Consider the following 23,102-nt stretch of genomic DNA (forward strand, 5'->3'; position numbering starts at 1 on the left):
CTGTGCTCCATTAGTTATGCTAAAGAAGAAAGAACTGCAGCAATTCCTTGCTTCCCACCACCCAACTGCAGAACCCGATGCACAGACTGAGGAGGTCACACAAATGAAAAGTCAGAGAGTTTTAGAAGTGTCGAAACAGTAATGACACCTTAGAGCTTCCCAGAAGTAACAATGTTAGTTAGCACACGTGACACTAAGCAAGTGTATACAATTCCTTCTGAGTTAGGAACAGAAATGGACCATGGCAAAGACGTGACAATTAAATTAATATAAAAACTGCAACATAATTAAAGAAATTACAACGAAAAAACTTCAAAGATATATAAAAAACCTTAAGTAACCGAAGACTACAACAAAACACCATACTAAGACATCAGTCATTAACTTTCTGAAACTAAAGTTCTCTTTAAAAATTTGCAATTGCCCAGATCTCTAGACAAGGCAGCGGCTATTGACTACACACGTACTAGCTAACACCAAGCTCATGTCTGCAGGTCAGTACCTTATTTTTCTTGATGAATGGCCATAACTTGCCCTTGGATTTGCCACCAAACTTCGGCTCATACTTCCCATCCCCTCTGGAGTTGGAAAGGCTGGATTCGGAGACGGTCCGCTTCATGGGCTGAGTGAAGTCCTCAAAGTCAACATCTCCTGGAGGCTCAAACCCTGATTTAAAGGCTTCTATTACCATTTGTGAATCCTGAAATGGGACAGATCAAGAACAAGCGTAAACACCTCAGTGAAGGCTGTCATCGCACCGGTGGCACAGCAGAGCAGACCAAGGACAAAAATATTTTTTTCCTATGGAGCAAAAAATCTTTAAAGGGACCGGTCTCACCCTGGCACATAAATACTCATCCTGGTCCCAAGTTCTGGAAGAGTTTCTCCTTCTGCTCCAAGATTAAGGCACGCTTTCTTGCATCTGTTGTCATTACCACAACATGTTTTAAAGAGGTATGCGGAGCATATTATTCCACCATGTAAAACTGAATGCTCCCAGATCCCACAGCCATACACTGGCTGTGTACTCTCTGCAGTGGCTTTGCTTTTTTTTTTTTAGATAGAAGAAGATGATAAACTATACAAGAAATAATATATAGCATTTATCCTAGTCAAGCCTACGTACATGATTAATTATACATAAATGCAGACTTGGACTTAACTTGCCAAAAGCATTTAGGTCTAATGGCCTCAAAAAAAGTTCTTCTGAACACTTTTGATCTATATGACTATATGAGGAAGGAAGCTTTTTGCATTATAGTGTTCCAACAGTTTTTACTCTAAGATCATTAGGGGAACGGTGCACACAAAGATCTCATTAGTTCTCTGGAGAAGGGCACCATCATCCTGTTTGAATTAAAGAACTTGTTGCTTTGGAAGCATTTCGCAGCTTCTGCTTACATCCATGGGTAAAACTGCATTCATGAGAAGTCCAGTGGGATAAGCACAGATTCAGAGGCCAGATGCAATTAAGCAAAACACAGTTTTAAGAAAAGCTTTGCAAAGGTATCCTGGGAAACACGTAGCAAATTAAGGCTCGAAATCCTCACTCTATCAGGTGCACTGTAGAATTCAGATACAGCTTGCAAAGGGGGTAAAGCAACGCTTTCTCCATTACCTCATCCCAGATTGACATTAAACTTTTGTAGACCTGAGCATTTGAAGAGTTGTTTTTTTTTTTTTTTATTTAATATATATAATCATGAAAGAAGAAAAGACAAACATACAGGAGGTTACATAAAATCCACTACTGGTATTTTATCCTATGCCTAAAGCCTTATTTTCCCCCCCCCTCTCTTTTTTCCTCTGTTAATTGTACAGTGTTCCCTCTATTTAGTCAAAACGTCCTTCCACTATGATTGAGCTAAATATAAATAGCATGCTCCACGTATCACGAAGAGATAATGTCATAACAGGAACTCCTAAATCCATAACAAATTAATTCTGTCTGCTGCTGGAGCAAATTCTGCAGAGGTTCACTTAGCAGTCACTCCAGCCTACCCTTGTCATGAGTCCTCTGTTGTTAGAAGGAATACATTGAACAGAAGTGCATCTGTAGCTGCAATAGGAACACAGGGCTAACCAGTGCTACCAGAGAGCTTCCATTGCTTAGTGGGAGTTGTAAGGACTTCTATGAGGGCATAAAGCAATTCTGCTTGCACAGTTGCAAATTTCCTAGCTAAGCCTGAACATTTGCCCATTCTGCTAGGCGTGAGGCAGAACTTTGTCATTTTTAAGCTGCAGAGAATAATTAAATATTTTCCAGATATTGGCCCTCAACGCCATCTAACGAATAGGGGCCTTGAAAATAAAGTGGTCTTTGAGAATCCTGCTGGCAGCTACGGATGGCAGGGCAGGCAGAGATGGCTGTGGAAAGGAAGCCTGCTGTTAGCAGCCTGTGCTTCCAGAGTTTCAACCTAACTACAGAATGACATCTTGACCTACTGCTGTGCTGCACAGGTCTGATACTCAATCACAGTTGTCCACAAATGCCATGAAACCCCTTGATCGGTCAGTGTGTAGTTCAGGTAGGTATCACACGAACTGCAAAGCTGTGCTTCCATTTTGTTTTTCCTCTTTAAAATACTGATGTCATACCATCAGCTGGGAAGGTTTTACGGACAGCAAAAAAAAGCTGCAGAACTTGCAGGTTCTTACATCCTCTCAGCTAGGGCTGACTCAGTTTGGTACACAAGGTAAAGCACCAGAACTGGTGCTCTCTCTGTAATTATTTTCTTTCTGACAAATACATCCTCTGAACTTGCTATGCTGTTAAATTTAAAGGCCTGGTTTCCGAACTGAAGCTGCCACACCAACAGCACAGCTTTCATTTACCTTCTCCTTTTCTTCAGCAACTCTGTACATGATAGCTGGGCAGAACAAGTGACAATCAGACCAAGGAATACCAGTCAGGAGCTGTGTAAGAACTCCAGATGCATCACTGCATTTCCTCAGTATCAGTGTCAGAGCTCCTGCATCTCTGGTTTGGTGACACTGAGTACTTTTGTTTACAACTACCAGACCCCTGAGATCTCCTCCCAGCTGGGAAACACGTGTCTGTGTGAGCCAAAGTTTCACATAAAGCTCTTCCTGCTCAGTGGGCTCTCAGTACTGCTCACCATTGTACTGGTTTTGTTATCACCAGCTGTCCTTGCGTTCAACTTGCCTGGAATCTGACCTCCATTTCAAAGCTGACTTTCCCATCCAAAAAATTTCAGGCTTGAAAGAGATGAGTAAAGGAGATAAACTTCAATTTAAATCTTTCAAAGAAAAGAAACTTTTCTGATAGCAGTCTAAGAGCCAAAACTGCCTTCTTAAAATTCTAATGTAGAGATGGGAAAGGTCTGCTGTGGCAGTTTGCATGACTGGCTGAAGGAGAACAAGATGTTAAACTGCCACTGTCTGCAGCTATGGCTGCTTATAACGTGGTAGGACACAGGAACAAATGTACCACTCTTATTAGAGTCAAGGTGAGAAACCACTGTTCCAGAGACACAAAGACCTCAGTGATATTTTAAGACAAGAGTCATCCTTTAGGCACATCAGTTTCTCAGACAGAACAGGCTAAATCTTTCGCAGTTGTCCAGCTATAACAAAAATGCAGGTAAGTACATTTGTGTCAGTGTTTGCAGAAGATCCCTAAGCTACCAGTGCTCACAGCACCTTCTTCTAACGTCACACTTGTGCACGTGAGCCATCAGTCCAACACATCTGTGTGCAAAGACCAAAGCTGAGTACAAAATTCATCCTGGCTCAAATCCTCAGCGTAAGTGGTTTGTGTGTTTCACTTAGACTGTGCTTGAGGATCTGAGCATAGTGTAAGCACAGTTCTGAATCTCTCCCCAGTGATTTTCGCCGCACAGCACCAAGAGCTGCACCCCCAAAAAGGGTACATTGTTCAAACATGGGAATTTGTGCTCCTTCTCCTACCCCAAAAAGGAAACAGTAACTTTCAGATTCCTTGGTTTCCCATGCTGCTCTCTGGGAGAGCAACCGCCGTGCAAAAGCAGGGGATTCATTTCAAAACCTCAGCCTCAGGCTTGTGCTGCCAATTAACTGCAGGCTCTGGGCACTGAATAGCTCAGAAAAGATTCCAGTGAAAAAGCTGTATGGGAATTGCAAACAGACAGCGAGACACATGCTGTTTGTATTTGAAGCACTAATGCGACCCGTGAGAAGGGCAGAAAGAGCAGGCACAGGCTGCATTTACAAAGGGAGGAGATCATTCTGAAAACAAAACAGAAAACACATTTGCCCTTGTGCTAACCGTGCATCAGGAAGCACAACTGAACTCCTTATCAGCCTTCATCAGGGAGGCTTATTTTTTGATGTTCAAAATTAAGGTTTACCAGAACTCGCCTACAGATTGCTAGCAAGTCTCAATTCTTCAAATGAAGAATTTAAAACCAAGTAGAAATTTTGCCAGAACTGTGGTAATAATTAATGAAGCCAACATTTTAATTACTTCCATTATTAGAAGAGCACAGAATCCATCTGAATAAGAATTGGTGGTGATTAGATATCTGGAATAATGCCCATCATTCTCCTTATTCTGGGCAGAATTCTAATCTTCGTTAACAATTATTTCAAGAAGTCATTATCCTATCAAAAGGAGAGAATATTCCTAAAAGAAAAGAAAGCGTGGCATTTCCTGATGTTAAGTAGATTTAGGAAATAATCTGCCTCAGACAAAGCAGTCTGGGACAAGAGCCCATTATTTGTTTTAGCTCTATGACCATAAAGCCCTCGTGCTGCAGCTTGGACCCAGCATCTCAATCTCTATGCACAAAGCCATCAGTTCTAAAGATGACAATCAGCAATACAAGCAACGTAACACTTACATTCTTGTGATCAACTGATTCTGCAGCCTTTGTTATTTCATCCAGACACTTTCCAATGATAGGGATCACCTGGCGGTCAACATCTGCAAAAGTTTTCATGGATTCACCTATCCTCACAATTCTTCTTTCCTCCATCTCTTGGATTTTCTAAAACATGAGATTTCAGTCAGGTCACGTATCAGCAGTCATTTCACAATTACAAACAATTTTTCTCCCTACCATACACTGGCTGCTTTAAAACACAAGGTTTAAATATATATATTCTTAAGAACAGACAAATTAGGACAGCTGTTCTAACAAGGCAGTAATTGGTACAGATCCTTCCAACATCTAAATACCATTCTAGGAGCAATCTGTGTTACTGTTACAGGGAATTTATCAATTAGTTTTGTATGATAAAAAAATGCTGATTTGTCAAAACCCCAGCTTTAGACATTTGTAAGAGTGGTTCTCAAAGCTGTTAACATAATTTCTGGAACAATAAATTCTCCTTCATTTTCCCCAGCATGCTGTGAAAGATCTTATTTTCATTCCACTGAAGATTTTTATTCCCTTGGATTTTTTATTTCCCCTTTGCCCCAGAAGATGACTTCTGGTTTACAGGCAGCCCTACACACCATGTTGTTTACACGTGTGCTTCTCAACATATGCCCCCTGCTCCTCACTGGATTCAGTGTCACAATCTCCAGCATCTATTGCACAGACCTCTGATTTAGAACAGAGGGTAAGTGGATGTGGCATCACACTATTAAGAGAGATTATAACAACAGGATACAGAAGGGCTTGAACAAGAACTGCCTGTTTCGTGTACGACTGCAGAAATCTTACAGAACACCATCAGCCTAAAAATCCTCATTGCCTTCACTAATTCACAAGCAACAACAACAACAACTAAAGGAAATAAATCCTTTACAATATATCTGTTATTTCAGCAGCTAATAGAAAGAGATTATTTGTTAGTTGGCAGTTAAAAGGATGTGTGTGCACAACCTGCATGCTCATCTACGAATCAGAGCATTCACTGCATTCAGTGTTAAATACAAGTACACGGGCAGACTGTCATGTATAATGCCAGAAATGGCTTATCTGAAGATACTGGTTCGAAATACCACGAGCAAAAGAGAAGGTGTCCATTTAGCTAAGATGCTCCAGTTATGAATAAGAAAATGCCTATTTGCTATGCAAGTGTTAGTTATTTCTTATCAGATGATAAGCATGTGACATTTCCTCTCCTTAAAGAGGGTGCATGTTCCACTTCTTGACTCTTATGACCCATTACAATGGAACAGTCATTTAGAACTTCTGTTCTACAGCATTAATCTCTCTTTGTTCAGCCAAGCACACTGATGGCTTTTTTGTTCTCTGCCTACTGTCTTTCTTTAGGCATCATAAGACAGTCAGCAAGCTTCCTTAAATTCTCTGACATTCACTATCGCAGAATTATTGGAGTTTAAATTTAACATCTGCAAAGTCTGATTTCAAAACAGGTTATAAAGGACCACGAAGCTTTACAGATGGAAGGACGCCCCAGCTGCCTCCTGCTCCAGCAGTGCAAATAATGCTCTCATTCCCCAGCTGCACACACACACACAAGAGCTTAATACAGCAAGATTGTGAACAATTCCAAAGACTATCGTAATCTGTCATGACAATTCATTGTTGCCTTCCTCAGAAGAGAAGGGCAGAATTTTTCATAGCTCTCCATCTCTCGGATTGGCAGACTGCATATAATAATTGCTACTGGGGACAAAAGTTACCAAATAAAAGGCAAGATCCAAGAACTGAGCCAACAAGCAACACATCCCTTGGCTTTTATCATGAGATTCTGAACTCCTCTAGAACAGCACCAGCGAGCTTTACCTGGAAGATGTTTGGTATGTGTGTGTAGTAATGATCATGCTGCTCACTGTTGAACTTCTGTAGAGTGGAAGAATATTCTGCCTTGCTGTCTTCTGCCATTTGATGTCTCAGCTGGGCTTGCTGTCTTGCCTAAAAAAACAAAGTCAAAAGAAATTTTTGACGTATACCACTTGAAACTGAATGACATTGTGTTCCTTGTATTACCATCCTCATAAGTAGGCAGCACAGAAACATAAGCACACGAGCCTCTGAACACTTCCACTTTTGGCTTACTGTTACCTACAAACCATTGTGAACCAGCATGAGTCTGCAGTGTGTACTGCTGGAATTCAATTCTCTTTCTCCTATTAAACATGGCAGGGCTTTGCCTCTCTGTCAAACTGGCATATATTCCTGCCTATTCCTACAAGCCTTAAAAATTCCAAATTTATCTTAAATGGTCAAATTAGCACACACAAGACTTGCTTTCCTACTTTGCCTAAGAGGTGATAGCTGTCACAGCTCAGATGCATCCTCAGAATGAACATCTCCAGACATTTTCTACCTTCACAGAACAAACCTTCTGCCATTGATCGAGCAGAAGGGAATGCCAGTTTCCCCTGGCTAGCACGTGGCCCTTGATGCTTGCAGCTGCTACCCTTTTCTTGTGTTGCAATATGTTCCTTCTATGAATCACTGTGCACTCAGAAACAGCCTCTCTTCATACTACACGCAAAAGACTGCACCAAATTTGACCCCCCAGGCTCCTCCTTCAGGGCAAGGGCTTTTTCAGGACACGTGCAGGCACTTCTTCCTCCACTGAAAGCTCTGTTGGATACCACCTCTTTTCTTTAACACACCACTTGCCTGTTGGCTAGCAATACGTTTTGGAGATAGTGGAGGGGCAAAACTGTCTCATTTCACGTGCCTCAGCCAACATATTCACAACAAAACATCTCAATTCATGCACCCACTGTGCACTCTGCAAAGTCTTATCTCCACTTCCTTGAACAGAGCTGGCACAAATTATGCAAGGAAACAGGAGCCTGAGGAGCAGCTGAGACACAACTCCTTCCTATTTTTACCCATGCAGATTTGCTTTGCTACCCAGCATAGCAGAGCACTGGGCGATTACCCTCCCTTCTCTGCCTCGAACAATCTGTCCCCGAGTGACCCTCTCATATTTTCAGATCTTTCTCCTAACAATTCTACTTCCTAAGGCCTTCTGTTATCTGCTTCACTGCCCAACATTATTCCCTAGCTGACTATCCCATCTGTTTATTTTAGCTGCCTTTTCTTTCCTGTGGTTGGCCTTCATACAGAAGCTCTTCCTTTTCTCCTTCTTCTATATAGCTCCTACCATCACTCCCTACCTCCAGTCACTTGAGCCTTGAGGTCCCTCTCATACCTGTTCACAGCTGGCAACCATCCATCCATCCATAAATCCATCCATCCATCCATAAATCCATCCATAAATCCATCCATCCAGGCTCACTAGGCTCCCATGTACCCCCCTCCATCTCAAATACCACCCTCAGCCCCAAAAGAGCCTGCTGCATGACTGGGGATGAAATCCTTGCTGCAGAGGTCAGAGGGAGCCTGGCCATTTGGCTTTGGCAACTTAACCCATCCTTCTCACACTCCTTTTTCAGGCACTTATGGTTTCTTCACCTTGTGCTGTCTACCTTGCCATGGTAGCTACAGGTACTCAGAAGCATTAGGTTTTGCTCACTCCCCCAAGTTTCTGAAAAACCTTTTCAAGAAAGAAGACAGACTGCTTTAAAAAAAATAATAAACTTTAAAACATTTTTTGCTATTTCAGGGAAAACAATGCAATAAATAATTTTAATGTATTCTGAGAAGTGGGCTCCCATTGAATACAGTTCAGAGTGGGGTTATTCTTTGAACTATTCCAGGCAGACAATAGTTTCCTGACAATAAATCCACGAAATACCAAATCATGGAACATTTTAGTAATCCTAGCTGGAAGCGAACAAATTCGGCCAGAAGGTTTCAAATCTCAGTGTGCAAATAGGCTTCCCTTCCATCTGTCCAGCTCACACATCTCACCTAATAACTTATTTTGACTCGATTCAGTTATTTTTTTTTGTGAGTGCTGTCAGCTGCAGTACTTTCCTAGATCACCTTTCACATTCTTGCTACAAAAATAATAACCCAAGCACAGCGACAAAATGCTGGGCACTGAATGCAACACAGCAGAAGAAACGGCAGCGTAAAATGGGAAAGACTGTAACTATAACGAAATAAAGATGTCTGATAAGGAAAGCTTTCAACTTTTCTTGTTCTCCAGCAGCTTTAATTGCCCACCAGCTCCTGCAGCAGAAGCACATGTAACACTGACCTGCTGCAAGGAAGTCCCAAGGAGCCACAGCAGTCGTTGTTCTGCCCAAATGCTCTGTATAATTTAGTAAACTTTATCATCCACACACTCACGCTACATTAAATGCAATGGAAAACAACACAGCCTTGTATTACAAAAATACACCAGGAAAACAAAGTCAGGCAGGGAAAGGCTGACAGCTGTAAGAAGAGCCTCCCAGCTTCTTCCTCAAATCCCAGCTGCTGGAGATTCATTTGTGAGGACCAGTATCTTCGTCTATCTAAGAGCAACCCATTGTTTGAACTGACTTGTATGGAAGGCCCAGTCCCACTCACACAGCTCTCTTTATTTATTTAAGTAGCACAACTCAGGAATTTGTCCCTTGACTCCATTGTTGAAACCAAAAAACAAGGACTTTGCTATTACATATTCCCAGGCAGCCCCAGCAAACTTTCAGCCAGAGTTCTTCCTCGTGAGCAACTCATTGGTTGGGTATGAGCAAAGTCACTCTGAGCTAAATGCATGCAGGAGGAGATGCTCTGTTTCCAAAACTATCTTAACTGGCCCCAAATAAGAGAAGGCAGGAGATGAATAAGTAAAATTGGGTACATTCCAAAACCACAGATTTTTGTATGAGAGCCCCAGTGACGTTTTGTTTCTGCTGGCCATTTAATGCATTTGGCAAGCTTCAAACAGCTTAAATACTTTTCCAATGAGGTATTTTGGTTCTTAAAATAAAAATATTTTTAAAAGTCTAGATATTTTTTTATTACTCCATTTGAGTATGTCACTTACTCTAACATCATCACTTCTAGTCATAAAGTACTTATGTATACTTAGCTCTAGATTTCTGTTTTCTGCTGAAGCACAATGATAAAAAACAAGTTGATGACCTTAAGCTTCATATTCAGTGTAACAGATACAGCAGCCTGGAGCTGCAGAGTCACAGGAGCTATTTCAGGGGCAATTTACAGTTGAGCTTCACAGAAAAGTATATTTTTGCTTTCTTCACCGCTTGTTTTTGCATGCATACAGCTTCAAAGATGCTACTTCTCAGGCATTAGAATTAACATTAAAATATCTACTCTGAGTGGCACTCTCAGGAGGAAAGGCTTTGGAATACCAGGCCTTGCTCTCAGGTAGGAGGATGACACTGTAACACAGCTTTCAGTTGGCTCACTTCTCCTCTTAATGGGGCTGGGATGATGGAGCAAGAGCTCAGCTTTCCAGCACCACACGTGAAGTCACTATCTCGACCAGACTGCCAGATCACTCCTGATTATAGCAGAAGTTAGGGCTAGGTACTCATAATGCTAGGGAAAAAAAAAAAAAATCCCCTCTTGAAGAATAAATGAGGTCACATAAATAAATAAATAAATGAGGCCGCTTGCAGCAGCATGAAAAAGTGGGGAAAAAAGCACATCCATTAAAAGGGTTTGGGGAGAGAAGAAAAGCAGCTCGTTTTTCTTTGTGAAAGGTGCTCAGATTCTGTGCACATTTGTTAAATTCACACCCCCTCTCCTTCCCCCGCAAGCGGACCTCCGTACCACCTTTTAAGACCCAAATAAACACGTGCAGCCTACATGAGCATAACCTCCCTTCCAAAGTCGATTTTTTCTTAAGGCAATTCTTCTCTGAACTCACATTGCAGCAGTGAAACCCAGAGGTCACAGATGCTAACACACACCTCATGAGGAGCACTCCTAAGGATGAAGGACAGCCCAGCATCTGCAGCACCACTAACCCTGCAGCAAGTGTGCTGGTAAGCTTCAGGTTTCCACTCTCATGGCAATTCAGATTTAAACACAGTCTTACCAAAGCAGTTTTTTTTTCTATAACTAAAAAAAAACAATAAGGAAGCATAGGAGAAATTTGAATATATACATACACACACATTCCTTCCTGTCTCCAAAACAAAAAAGAATGAAGGATATTTTGCTGATAACAATTTTGTAAGATGCATTCCTGAAACAGCAAGAGAGTCAATAGACACACTGTCTTTTGGGTTTACGCAGACAAAAAAATGCAGCTCCTCAAGGCTGTGATGGTGGGAGTGATATGAATAACTGAAAAGGGCAGAATAAAGCTCTGGCTGCTATGAGGCTGATCCGCACTGAGTGGCACAGTTCAGCTTCTCAGCTGCTGCTCTCTCCAGCTTGGCAGTTTCCAGTCAAAATGCTGGGGCAGCTTGCTTTCTTCTGCCCCCTCTTTTTCAAACACCAACAAACCCAGACAGCATGTGAGATGCATCTCCGCCAAGCCGCTGTCTGCCAAAATAGATCCGTCTTTGGGAAATCCAAGAGCAGGCTGAAAACGCAAACACAAAAATCCACTCCTCTTCGACTGCCCAATCCCTTCAAAAATAAGTTAATGATAAAGGCAGACTTGAACACTTGACCAATTTCAGGAATGCTCTCAATAGCTCACAGATTTCTCAGCTGCAGGCTCTGGCTGTCCCTGCCCAGCTCACACTGCTGCTGTGCTGCGAGCAGGCACCAGCACCACCAGCGGTAATGCTGGCAGCATTCATAGAAGCATTAATAACAGTGGGAATGCTGCCATAGGTTTGGATACAGGGCCAGGACTGCAGGCTTTGATTTACATAGCCTCCAAGTCAAGCTCCTTTGTTTACTATTTTACAATAACCAGTTCGGTCTCACTGAATTGACAAGCAAAAAAAAAAAAATTGCTTTCCCAAAAGCAAGAAGGCAGAATGGGACATGCAAAATAACAGACGGGAAAGGACAAAGACAAGTCCCTACTTTCAATATTAAAAGGAATAGAAAAAAAAAATCTGACAACTCATGGATCCTTGAAAACCTTTGGCTGAGTAAAGTATACAAATGAGCAAGGAGCTGATGTAATGGAAACCCTTCGATCAGCTCTCTGAACTGTTATCTTATGAGTCTGCAGGCCACCCAGTTCTGCCAGATGACAGCACTACACACTAATAATCACAAAGTGGCCTGGGTTGAAAAGGACCACAATGCTCATCCAGTTCCAACCCCCTGCTGTGTGCAGGTCGCCAACCAGCAGCCCAGGCTGCCCAGAGCCACATCCAGCCTGGCCTTGGATGCCTGCAGGGATGGGGCATCCACAGCCTCCTTGGGCAACCTGTCCCAGTGCCTCACCACCCTCTGAGTGAAAAACTTCCTCCTAATATCCAACCTAAACCCCCCCCCGCCTCAGCTTAAGATCATTCCCCCTTGTCCTGTCACCACCCACCCTCATAAACAGTCAGAACCCCTCCTGGTTATCAGGAAGGCCACAATGAGGTCCCCCCAGAGCCTTCTTTTCTCCAAGCTAAATAAGAGACTGGTACTAAAGGACCAAACCACCACCAGAACTCTTAATGAAACAACAGAGCAAAGCAGGCTGCACAGGACCTAGCTCTTAAATTGCACTGCTCCCATCTGCACCACTAACAAAAGGGGGTTGCAGGTAGGGCTCACCCAGCTGCCAGCTCTTCTCGCAGGGCCAGCTGACCAGAGACAGCCTCAGCTGGTTAACAAAGCCCAACAGCTAGAGGTTACCTGCAATCTCATGCATGTGGACAAGCCCAAGCCTTCACTGGCCTGGCTTCAGACCTCAGTTCTGCGGCAGGCTCCCATGCACAAATCTGAGTGCTGCATTTCCCATATGTAACACAAAGGTACTGCTATTTCTTTACTACCCCATCCAATTGATCCCATCAATTTACTGTGACAAGTTCAGAACCATCTACACGCTGCGTAAGGGAGACCATTATGTAAAAACTGAGAACAGCACCAAGCACAGCTGTGTTCTGCACCAGAGGTAAATCAGGACACAGCTCCAAGGCTCTACAGGAACTACTGTGCCCTGAACTCAGAATTTGGTCTCGTTCCACAGCTGTTCTCGTGCCATAAATACTAGATGTGCAAACTGCCAGGTGACCAAATGGTGAAATGTGGTCAGATGGGCAAATCTCTCTGGACCATAGCAGCCCTGGAGAAATGCAGCCCCACGAGGATACCTCTATATAAATAAATCAATCAACCTAATTTGTTACAAAGGAATTCGGTGTTTGCACAGCGGGTGAAAGGATACTTGGAACTGAGCAAGGAGAATGCTGGAGAAGCATCTGGAGCACTGGCTGACTGTTTAAATGATTCCTGGAGATCTGTTTAGTTCTAGTAACAAAAGCAATTATCTTCTGCAGTATATAAATGTAAGTAGGGAATATAAATAGTGGAAATTATTTCTAGGACTGCATAATACATCTGTTAGATCATACTTTGCATACTGGGCATGGCTCTGGCCATCTCTCTCCAACAAAGATTTTACAAACACTGCCAATGCAGAAGGAATAGTTCAGGCTGAAGAAAGCTACCAGATGAATTTAGTAGCCTTAGTGCCCAGCCTTTTGGGTGCAACACATGTGCTTCAACTGAACAGCTTACAGACAATTAGCTACATTCTGAGGCGTGCTTCTTTTCCTCCCAGTTCTCCTACAAAGAAATCTGTCAAAATATTTTTTTGATAGAATAAAGAATGAGTACAGAGCTTTCCAGCCACATAGCTTGAACTAATTGCTTTGCATTAGCTAAGAATGTCGCTCATATTACACCTTCAATTCTAACTGCAGTTGATCCTTAATTCAAAGTTGTTCTTAGCTCTCCCCTTTACAACCCTGCCTTGCTCTCTCCATTTAGCAATCCAACTCCCAGTAGAGCTGCACTGTTATGAAATTGTCAAATTGCCACATAGGGCATTACTGCAGAAGAGTACCTCAAAGAGGAAACAAACTCAGATGGATTTCCTTATCCTATACTAAAACCGACTGGTGCTTCTGCTCCTTGATCTCCTAACACCACATACAGTGTCTGAATGGGATTCAAAAGGATATTTAGCAGCTAATGCTACTGCAGTCATTCACTCTTTATACCAGAAATCAAAGCTCATAAATAAGCCACAGCTCCAAAAGGGAAACAGCTGCTGCATCATCGCAGAGTGCTGCTGATGGCAGGGTGTAAACAAGGCTTACCCTTCCAGAAATGCAAATACAGTGCTAAGGGACTCCCCTCACACTGCACTGCCGATTAGGACGACGCAGTTCAGAAAGGAGATCAGGGTCTGCACAAACCAGGGAGATTATGTTAGTATCAACCTAACGGCTTTAAATCATGTTACCAAGAAAAGATTGCCCTTGAATTGCTCGGAATTTGGATCCGCTTCACAAGCAAAGATACAGGAGGGTTCAGTCAGTGCCATCAGTGGACAGAAAGGAAAGCAGCTGCCTAGTGAGCATAATGAAATCTCATCACTGTGCTAAGAACACGAGTCTCATGCAGCATCCACCCCTCTCAACAAGAAATGCACAGACGAGGGCCCTCTGGAGCTGTGGGCAGGACTAAGCTGTGCTCACTGCACCCACGTTTCACCCAGACACTGCTGCACTTCTGTGAATTCACAGCATGCAAAGCATAGAAGCAAAGCCTCTGGAATCATTTACTGCAGTAAGTAGAAGCATTCACCACACCAGTGACAGAAACACTGCAGAGTTTTTCCAACTTCTAACATCATCTTCCTGCGGCACTGCATTTCACAGCTAGTAAAATGGGGGAAACCCCACTGCTGTGGGGCAGATTGCACAGCACTTCCTGACAGATAGGGCTAATTAAGCAGCCATGGTCTGCAGAAAGGAGGGCACCCACCACCTCTGGCTGTGCTGCAGTTTACTGCCCACAGTCTTCATCGAGCAAAGTTTGCAACAGCTCAGCACAGAGCTGGAGGGGTTCGCTTTGGTTTGTCTGCAGTGCTTCAGTGATGCACGCTCCATCCTGCTCTGCTCTCTGACTGAGCATGCTGCAAATAGCACGTGAAGGTTTGCACCAATGCTATCAGTATTACAATCAGAGATTTCTCTGGGGGCCCAGCTCAGTTCATTCTTCATTAAAAGGATGTGTAAATTCTTAATGAGGAGATTTGCATCCTGCAGCGCAGCAGCCTGGCTGCTGGAAAAGCAGTTTAACACTTGACAGCAGAACTGCATTTGCAAAGGCAGGAAGATCAGTTTATTCCAAGAATGCTTCAAAGCAGCAGTATTTCTACATCTGTGTTTCGTAAGGCACTGCCAATGGTTCAGCTCATGATTTTCCAATGCAGTATAAATGGACTGTGGGTAAGAGGGGCAACACAGACAATATTGCATTTAGAACTGCCTGTGTTCAGCTGCAGTAAGCATGTAAGAAAACAATCACTGAAGCTCTCCGGGTGCAGGTTCAAGACTTACTGAGCTGGTCAAAAACACAGCAAAATAAAAATCCCACCCCAAGCATTTAGCAATATCAGGAGCTTACTGAATTTTGAGAATTAAGGTCAAATTGGCACTTCTAAGACTTTCACTTCCTTCTAGATCCACAAAACATTTATGTTTAATATTAAAGTGTAACCCTCCTTACATATCAGGAACAAAGGACCCAAACCAAACTGTTAGCAGCCTGTTTCCAGGCTGCTGTCCTGGGAACTCACATACACCTCATTTTCTGCTGCAGACAGCTGAAGTTCTTTTCTAGCAGAATCATTATTTGGACCCCAATATATAACTGTGCTACTCTTCAGCAAAGAGAGATTCTGCCTGACACAGAGAACCTCAAACTGCTGTCCTCCCCCCCAGCTGCTGTGCAAATCAAGAGGCAGAAGCATCCCATCCCTTTGTATGGTTGGCCCCAACCACTTCCTCTCTAAAAACAGATTTTGAAAAATCTACTTTGAAAATAAATCTTCAGAAATAACAGCTTTTTTTTTTTAATTTTATTTTTTATTGCAAGAACTTTGCAAAGGCACCGCTGGGTACCACATCATCCCATAAAGATGTCAGCTTTTTAGTGATTACAGCTCTAAAGAGAAGGAACGAACAATAGAGCACTTCCTTATAAGTACACTGACTCTGCGCTGGTGACAGAGACCATTTCCCCAAATGGTCAAAAAATTGAAGCAACTCCACTGTGGTTTTTTTGAAAGAGAACTGTTTTCAAAGCACAAATCCCACTGCGATCCAAGTGAAACTGAAGCTCACAGTGACACCTACAAGCCTTCCCAGGATTTCCATCAGCAGGTTACACCGTTCCCTTAGTTCATAACAATATTTTCACAGCAGAGCTGTTTGCAACACAGCAACTCTGACTTTGCTGAACTGCACTGAGAAAACCTTTGTGCCAAAGTGTACATTCACTCTTTTACATTCTCTCTCTGAACGCTGGCTGCTTGCAATTTAGAGACAACGCAAACACAGGAAGGGAACTCGAGGGCCGTAACCCCCTGCTCTGATTTCACTGCTGCGCAAAGCCTGTGAGCATTGCTGACACCTGAACACAGCCCCTCAGCTCCACGTTACCAACACCAAAAAAGGAAACATCAGGAAGCAATGCTGAACTCCAGCTCCTTAAGATCAACCGCAGCCTGGCTGGCAGCAGAGATGAAGGCAGCCATAGCAGACAACAGAGCAGCACAGATGGCACTGCGTGCTGTGCGTTGAACTGGAGCTGGTGGTTCCCTGGGAGCAGTTTGGGCTTTGGTGCCAGATGTTATTTTGCTGAATAGTCCCAGAGAAATAAGTAGGAAAGTCTTCTCTGTTCACTTTTGTATCATTAGTCTGCATACGTAACCCTAGCATACTGTAATAGTGAGAGCTACCCCTTCAGCAAAGCCATGTTAAATGCTGGCAGCACTACTGAGAGAATTCCTTCCTGCGGTTGTCGAAGGCTACTGCTATTTAAAGATGGACAGATGCAAGCAGGTTAGATCCTCATTCAGTCGAGCACTAAGTGCATTAGGGATCTGCGGCAACATTTTTCTGATCACATCTGTCACTGTGATCACTGCAGGGTTTTAATTCCATTACTTGATAATGCACAGTACAAAAAATAACTGATATTGGCAGATACAAGCAAAAGCAGCCAAGGTGTCCATCTTGAGCCCAAGAAATGAGGACAGCAAGTCCCGCTGCCTGAAGAGCACCTTGGTCAGCCAAAGCGAGCGGCGGTGGCTCTGAACACAGCCAGGCCGTCTGCTTTCCTGGCCAGATGGATTTTCGGGAGCAAGACTGCAGCAGCCAAGCTGTGAGGAGCAGGAGAAATCAGAACTGCTGCAATAGAAGGAGGGAAAAGTCATCACGCTGCTTCACTGGAAACCAGCAGTTTCTGCATCTCCCTGGAGCGAGTCCCGCGCAGCCCTGGCAGCAGCTCCAGGGGAACAATATCTTATTTTCTGGGGGGCTTACGTAAGGCAGAGCCTGTCACGTGGGTGGAGAGCAGCAAAGAAAGGGCATTATTCACAGCCTGGCATGGATGAACCCAGTTTAACACATGCACTTGGAAAACACTGTTCTCTCTGTTCAGTAATATTATTTCACATTCCACTCGTTTTGATAACCTTTTCCTTCTCCATCTACTCCACGGACTGCCTGGAAAGCCGACTAATGCCTTCTCCAGAGATCAGCCAACACACATCGCTGCTACAGACTTTTCCTGCCTTTCAAGATGCTGCTGAGCTTCATTTTGCAATAAGTAATTCACAAATACACACCGTGAAAACAAGCAAAAACCAGAGCAATTTAGAAGGGAAGTCCCTCCGCTCTGCTTTGCGGGGAAAGAGCACCCTGTGAGGGTAAGGACTGCTTCCTAGGATTTACCAGACACATTACTTTTCACTCTGATGAGAAAAGGCTGGCAGGAAAGGTAGAACTACTTGCCCCTACAGTAGAAGTCATGTCTCTGTGTTCCTTTAACATGACCTCAGCTTAGAAAAAAATCTAGGCTAAGTCCTAATTTTATCTGTCAAATAATGTATTTTAGAATCACTTTATACAGTTAAGGCAGAGATGATCCTTTTCTCTGCCAGGAAAACCTGCATGTGGCCTTACATCTCTGAAAACCCCCGACACACATTTATCCATAGAGTGCCCTGGCAAATCCAGAAGGTGACAGATAATCAGATCTGAAGGGTGAGTTTTCAACTAACAGCCAAGCAGCAAATGACAAGAGCACATAGCTGTTTGCTCAGGAACACTTGAGGAGATTTCCTGAGCTTCTTTCTAATAGCAGCCCTGATGCTAACTGCTGCTAAACACCCGTGATGCTCAGCATACTAGAAACTTTTTAAGATCCCATGGGTGCAGAAACAAATTCTATTTGATAGCTTCCTAAGACTGAATTCACTGATAACAGAATGGAAGGAGACTTCTTGAAGAGCAAAATCTGCATTTTTATTTATTTATTTATTTTTTTGCCTGCAGTTTAATTTCATTTCCCATTCTTGCAGCAAAATGTTTGATACAAATAAATTTCAGCTTTTTTTTTTTTTAAAGAAAGAAATATGTTCAATATTCTGTCTTGTATCTTGTGAACCAAACTTTTCAGTGAAGACAAGACTACCTTTACACATCGTACTGTTGTCTTTCTGGTCTGCATTTCTGCATTGTTTGAGCAAATGTGCAACGCCAAAAAGAAAAGGCGTCCTGTTGTAAATGAGGACCACAAATTACAGTCCTGGTACTACATCACTGCAGTCAATGACAACAGACATCAGCAAGGAAAGAAGTTGAATTCTACCAGGATCACACAGCAACTGACAAGCACTCATGTGCAGGGAGCACTCACACGCCTGACTGTTAAAAACTCTGGGGTGTTAGTTAAAATCAATTTTGCATGAATGTATTCAGAGCCACATCAACTATGTTAAATTCTGATACCGTCCTACTGAAGAAATTTGACTGCTTGCATTTATAATTAGTATGCAAATACAAGCAGCTGGGGAGATCTCCCTATTTTAATTAACCTACGGACTGAGGCATTAAGCCTCAGAAGGTTTATACCACCAGCAGGACTGAGGAATTAAACCCATCACAACAATTTTCACAGGCAGTTTCTCTACCCTCTGGCTTACCTTCTCAACATCTGCTTTTGTAACATTGATATCAGCATCCATTTTCTCAAAATATTGCTGTGCTCGATCAGCTTCTTTGCAGTCACGTTCAAACCGCCTTTTACTCTGTAAGGAAAAACAGAAACACAATTTCAAAATCCACTTAAAAATCAATAGCCGACCCCAAAAATATCTGCTGTAACAATTGAGGAGATTCTATGACTAGCTTGTTTATATTGGAACACATTTCCATGTTAAAAAAAAAAAACAAACTTAAACACATTTTTTGTTCCATTCTTCAGACTACTTCATTCCACGTCATCTTCATTCATAACATCTCTGCTATTTCAATATCTTTCCCTATTAATGTTTCTTCTGTTCTGGTTTACCAAGTCACTTCCTTCCAACACTTAAATCTCTCATTTTTATAATACACAACAAGGGAGTTTCTAAGGTGCATTCATTTGCAATGTCCCCTTTCCTTATCTTCTCCACCTACAGTTTCTCACCAGTTCATAATGAATGCTGAGGTCCAAACCAGTGCATTTACTTCTGAGAAACAGCCCTTTATTCAGGAGATGATAGCACTTGATTTATGCATGCAGGATGGAGCTATTCAGCTTACAGAGGAATATCTGAGAAGGATCCTCAGGGACGCTGCGCTCTGATTCACACTTAGCACGCTTTTCAAGTCAGATGCAATGAATGCTACTGGTAATACACAGACCCCATGGAAAGCCAAATGCACTCTAAACAAACTGTCATGCCTACCATTGTATTCTAGACAGTGAAGTTTTAAAAGATCACATTTTCCAGGTTTTATCCATAGACCCTCTGTTTTCTAAATATCAACTCTGGAACACTGCAAAAACGGTATAAAAATGGCTTAAGCATCACATCTGAGGAAATTTCCACTTACAGCTTCAAGTTGTTTCCAGCAAGTTTCAATATGTTGTTGTGCCTTTCTGCCATCGTGGAAGTGCTGTTTAGAAAAAGAGAAAAGGAAACATTTTGAACAACAAAGGACCAAATTGCCAATTATGTTCAAGGGCCTCCTTACTAGCAACGAAGAACAGAATATAATTTTCCAGAATAAAACAAATTATTCTGACAGTTGTGTTCTGCAACCCTGGTAAATTGAGCAGGTGTATGATGACTATCTGATGTCTCAGCAGGCTGCAGATGTGTATTTGCATTTATTATAGTGGTTAGTTAGTTTAAATCCAATTAATCCTTTTAGCAATTCTACCTTGCATTATTCACTGTATCTCATAATTATTGGTTTCTCACACTATGAAATCTGAAGCATTTTTAGGCGAATATGATCTCTCTGGTTACTGACTGTACATTAACCCTACATTACAATTTCTCTCTGCATGGAATTTACCAAGATTAGCACATTCTAACAGCTGGTATTGGCCCTGACTTCCATTCAGACTCAACAGTAAACCTTGTCTTCCTAATCCCTGAATATTTGCAAATCCAACCCTTGATTTCTCTAGAGATACTCAATACTTTGGGTCCCCAGCAACCATTCTCTCCCATACACTGTGTGCACACCATGGTGTTAGAGAAGCTCTGAAATACGAGTGACAAGGAGCGTATCCTGACACACCTTTTAGAGCAAGGCTCATAATTATATTAATTACAGTCAGTTTAAATTGCAGTTCTTAGCCCTTACACAATGGTCTTCATCAGAGAACCTAATATGCTTTAGATACTCCTCCCTCTATCCTCCACACGCCTCACCTGTCCTCAGGGTAAGCAGTTTGTCAAAGATCACTGCATAAATCAATGACAGCTGTAAATAGGGACCAGGAATATGAACGTAGTACCCAGCCAGCTGTTACACAGGCTGCTCTCCTTACAAGCACCTTGCAAAATAAATAACAATCTATAATAGCAAGAGAGATGCCTACCCACTGCGTTATTTACTAACAAGCAGAATGCTTTACTCAAACACAGACGCGGTCTTACAGAGTAAGCTTCAACAATAAAGGTCTGATATTGCCAATTAATCCCTGCAACAGGCACACGTTGTCTGGCACATGCAGAATCAGATGGTAAATGCATCTTAAGTAACACAACGTCAGGTTAGAGCCCCAAGTTCAGAACAGAAGCCTTCCGCAAACCACTAAAATTATGAAGTGCTCGTAGGCAGTCTCTTTCCAACTGGCCATGATGGACTTTGTGCACTTCCCACTGCAGCAGCAGGTTGTTCCCTCCGTCAGAGCAGCAGATTTCTGCAGTAAATCATTCTAGCAATGCCTCCCCACTGCCTTTCAGTCTCCACCAGACAAGCCAGCCCTAACGCATGAGAAGTAAAAAGCCACAGAACTACAATTCTCTCACACCATGTCCAATAGACTTCCACTGCCTTAAAATCATAATAAGCCTCAACGTGTCTGCAAGAACAGACAAGCACTGCCCCAAGCTCTCCAGACAGTGCTATGTGCAATCCTAAGCCCACTGTTAAGGAGCTGTGCGTAGCTATAGGATGAGCACAGGGACACAACAGTTTTCACGTTCTGGATGGTGTCCACCCCCACACAACCATTCTTGAAGCAGAGGAGAGAGGCACAGTGTCAGTGATGCTCTAACTGTGGGCACGGCAGCACTCAGATCAACCACCACAGTCCCACCTTCCGTGAGCGGCCAACTTGCAGCAGTGGGGTGGAGGGCAGTGCAGACAAGAAGTGATTTCCAGCCCCATTTGTCATCAGCTCTGACAATACCTGGGGAGGTCAAACCACGCTGTGCTCCTCCAAAGCTCAGCCACTGCACCGTGACATTTAATCACAAACACGACTGTGAAGCTGCTGGGTGGTGGGGGAAGATTCCAAGCAGATTTCAGTTCCTTCTGTAGATTCCCATTTTCTTTAAATGCTGTGTGAGACCGTGTGCTGCACCTTCCTTACTAGGAGGATTTGAAACGTTCACGATTTCAGGCTTGCTTTTGTAATTAAGAGCTTAAGAAAACCATCCCAAGGAACAACTGCGATTTAACGCCACATTTTTAAACACTTTGCTGATAAGCATGGAATATGTGGAAATCCTGAAGCAAAACAAACAGCACTGACTTGGCTGTCCCGCACTGCCCTTCCTGCCTGCCGCCTCCCTCGGCCCCTCCTCGTGTGCTTCCCCTCTCCTCCACCTCTGACTCTGCTGCTCTGAAGGGACTGGATCAGAGAACAGCCATGCTGCCTGGAGCCCAGCACTGCCAACGAGCCTCTGGGAAGAGCACAGCCCGTTACTGAGCAGAACACAGCTGCATGCAAGGGCTGAAGGATGAACTTGAAATTAAGAGCATATCAAGTAACAAAACCGCCTTCAGCTCCTACTTTTAAACTCCTTTGTTGTTAAATCAGCAGCGTAATTTTCATTTTTGCAGGAGCCATCCGTCTTCTTTCCCACTTTGTCTTAGGGAATTAGCTACAAGTGACCCAAGTACATAGCAGCATAGCAGTGAGCCTGAGCAGGAAGGCTGCATGCTGTTCACATTCTGCTGCACTTTTGAGAAGTCCTTTTACAGGAACGGGATATAAAATGGGCTTTTTGAGGGTTGTTAAATAGTGCAGCCAGTGAGCCCGTGTGCAGTGGCAGCCTGATGTACACAGGTGAACCACGTTGTGGAGATTCCACTTGAACAGTCTGTCTGTTTTCCTAAGTTCAACTGTTACCTACATCTATTGGTAACTCTCAGTTCTCGTTGTGTTGACGCCCCTATATCCTTGTTGGGGGAAGAGAGCACACGAGGAAGAAGATACCACGTATTCAGAGCACTTCTGCTTTTGCAAATCATTTATGCTCAAAGGATCATTTCTGCATCCCAAAAAATCACTTTTAGACACAGCAAAAGCACTGATGCCCTTTCAGCTACCTGCCTTTTTGTCACCGCCCCAATTTTATGGTTAAAAAAGCCTGAGACTACAGTTAAGTGATGTGCTCAGAGTCATACAGGAAGCGTGCAGCTTCCTCAAAGCCCTCACTATCTTCGACTTCCGCAATCCCAGTTCCTTTTACACGCTTTAAAAACTTCTGATGCAGCAAATGCCTTTCAGCTGTTTGGGCTTCTTTTTATCTTTTAATTTAGTAAAAATAAAGATCATTTCCTTCTTGATATGGTTTCAAGATGCACGATTTAAAGATTTTTTTTTTCTTTCCTAATCAAATGCAATAATAATTGGTTATTCTAC

The 23,102-nt window shown here is 43.0% G+C and overlaps 1 protein-coding gene across 15 annotated transcripts in view; it reads right to left on the reverse strand.

The window, feature by feature from the left end:
- FNBP1 (formin binding protein 1) overlaps window positions 1-23,102 on the reverse strand; it is an 87,057-nt gene that overhangs the window by 24,602 nt on the left and 39,353 nt on the right. For all 15 annotated transcript variants that reach the window (XM_031556194.1, XM_031556199.1, XM_010720892.2 and 12 more), the window contains exons 5-9: window positions 19,826-19,888; window positions 18,928-19,032; window positions 6,702-6,830; window positions 4,842-4,988; window positions 503-700 (exon numbers count right to left, since the gene is read on the reverse strand). In XM_031556194.1, coding sequence (XP_031412054.1) covers window positions 503-700; window positions 4,842-4,988; window positions 6,702-6,830; window positions 18,928-19,032; window positions 19,826-19,888 — 642 coding nt within the window. The remainder of the gene's footprint in view (window positions 1-502; window positions 701-4,841; window positions 4,989-6,701; window positions 6,831-18,927; window positions 19,033-19,825; window positions 19,889-23,102) is intronic.

This window comes from Meleagris gallopavo, chromosome 19 (assembly GCF_000146605.3).
Source record: "Meleagris gallopavo isolate NT-WF06-2002-E0010 breed Aviagen turkey brand Nicholas breeding stock chromosome 19, Turkey_5.1, whole genome shotgun sequence".
Classification (NCBI taxonomy): Eukaryota; Metazoa; Chordata; class Aves; order Galliformes; family Phasianidae; genus Meleagris; species Meleagris gallopavo.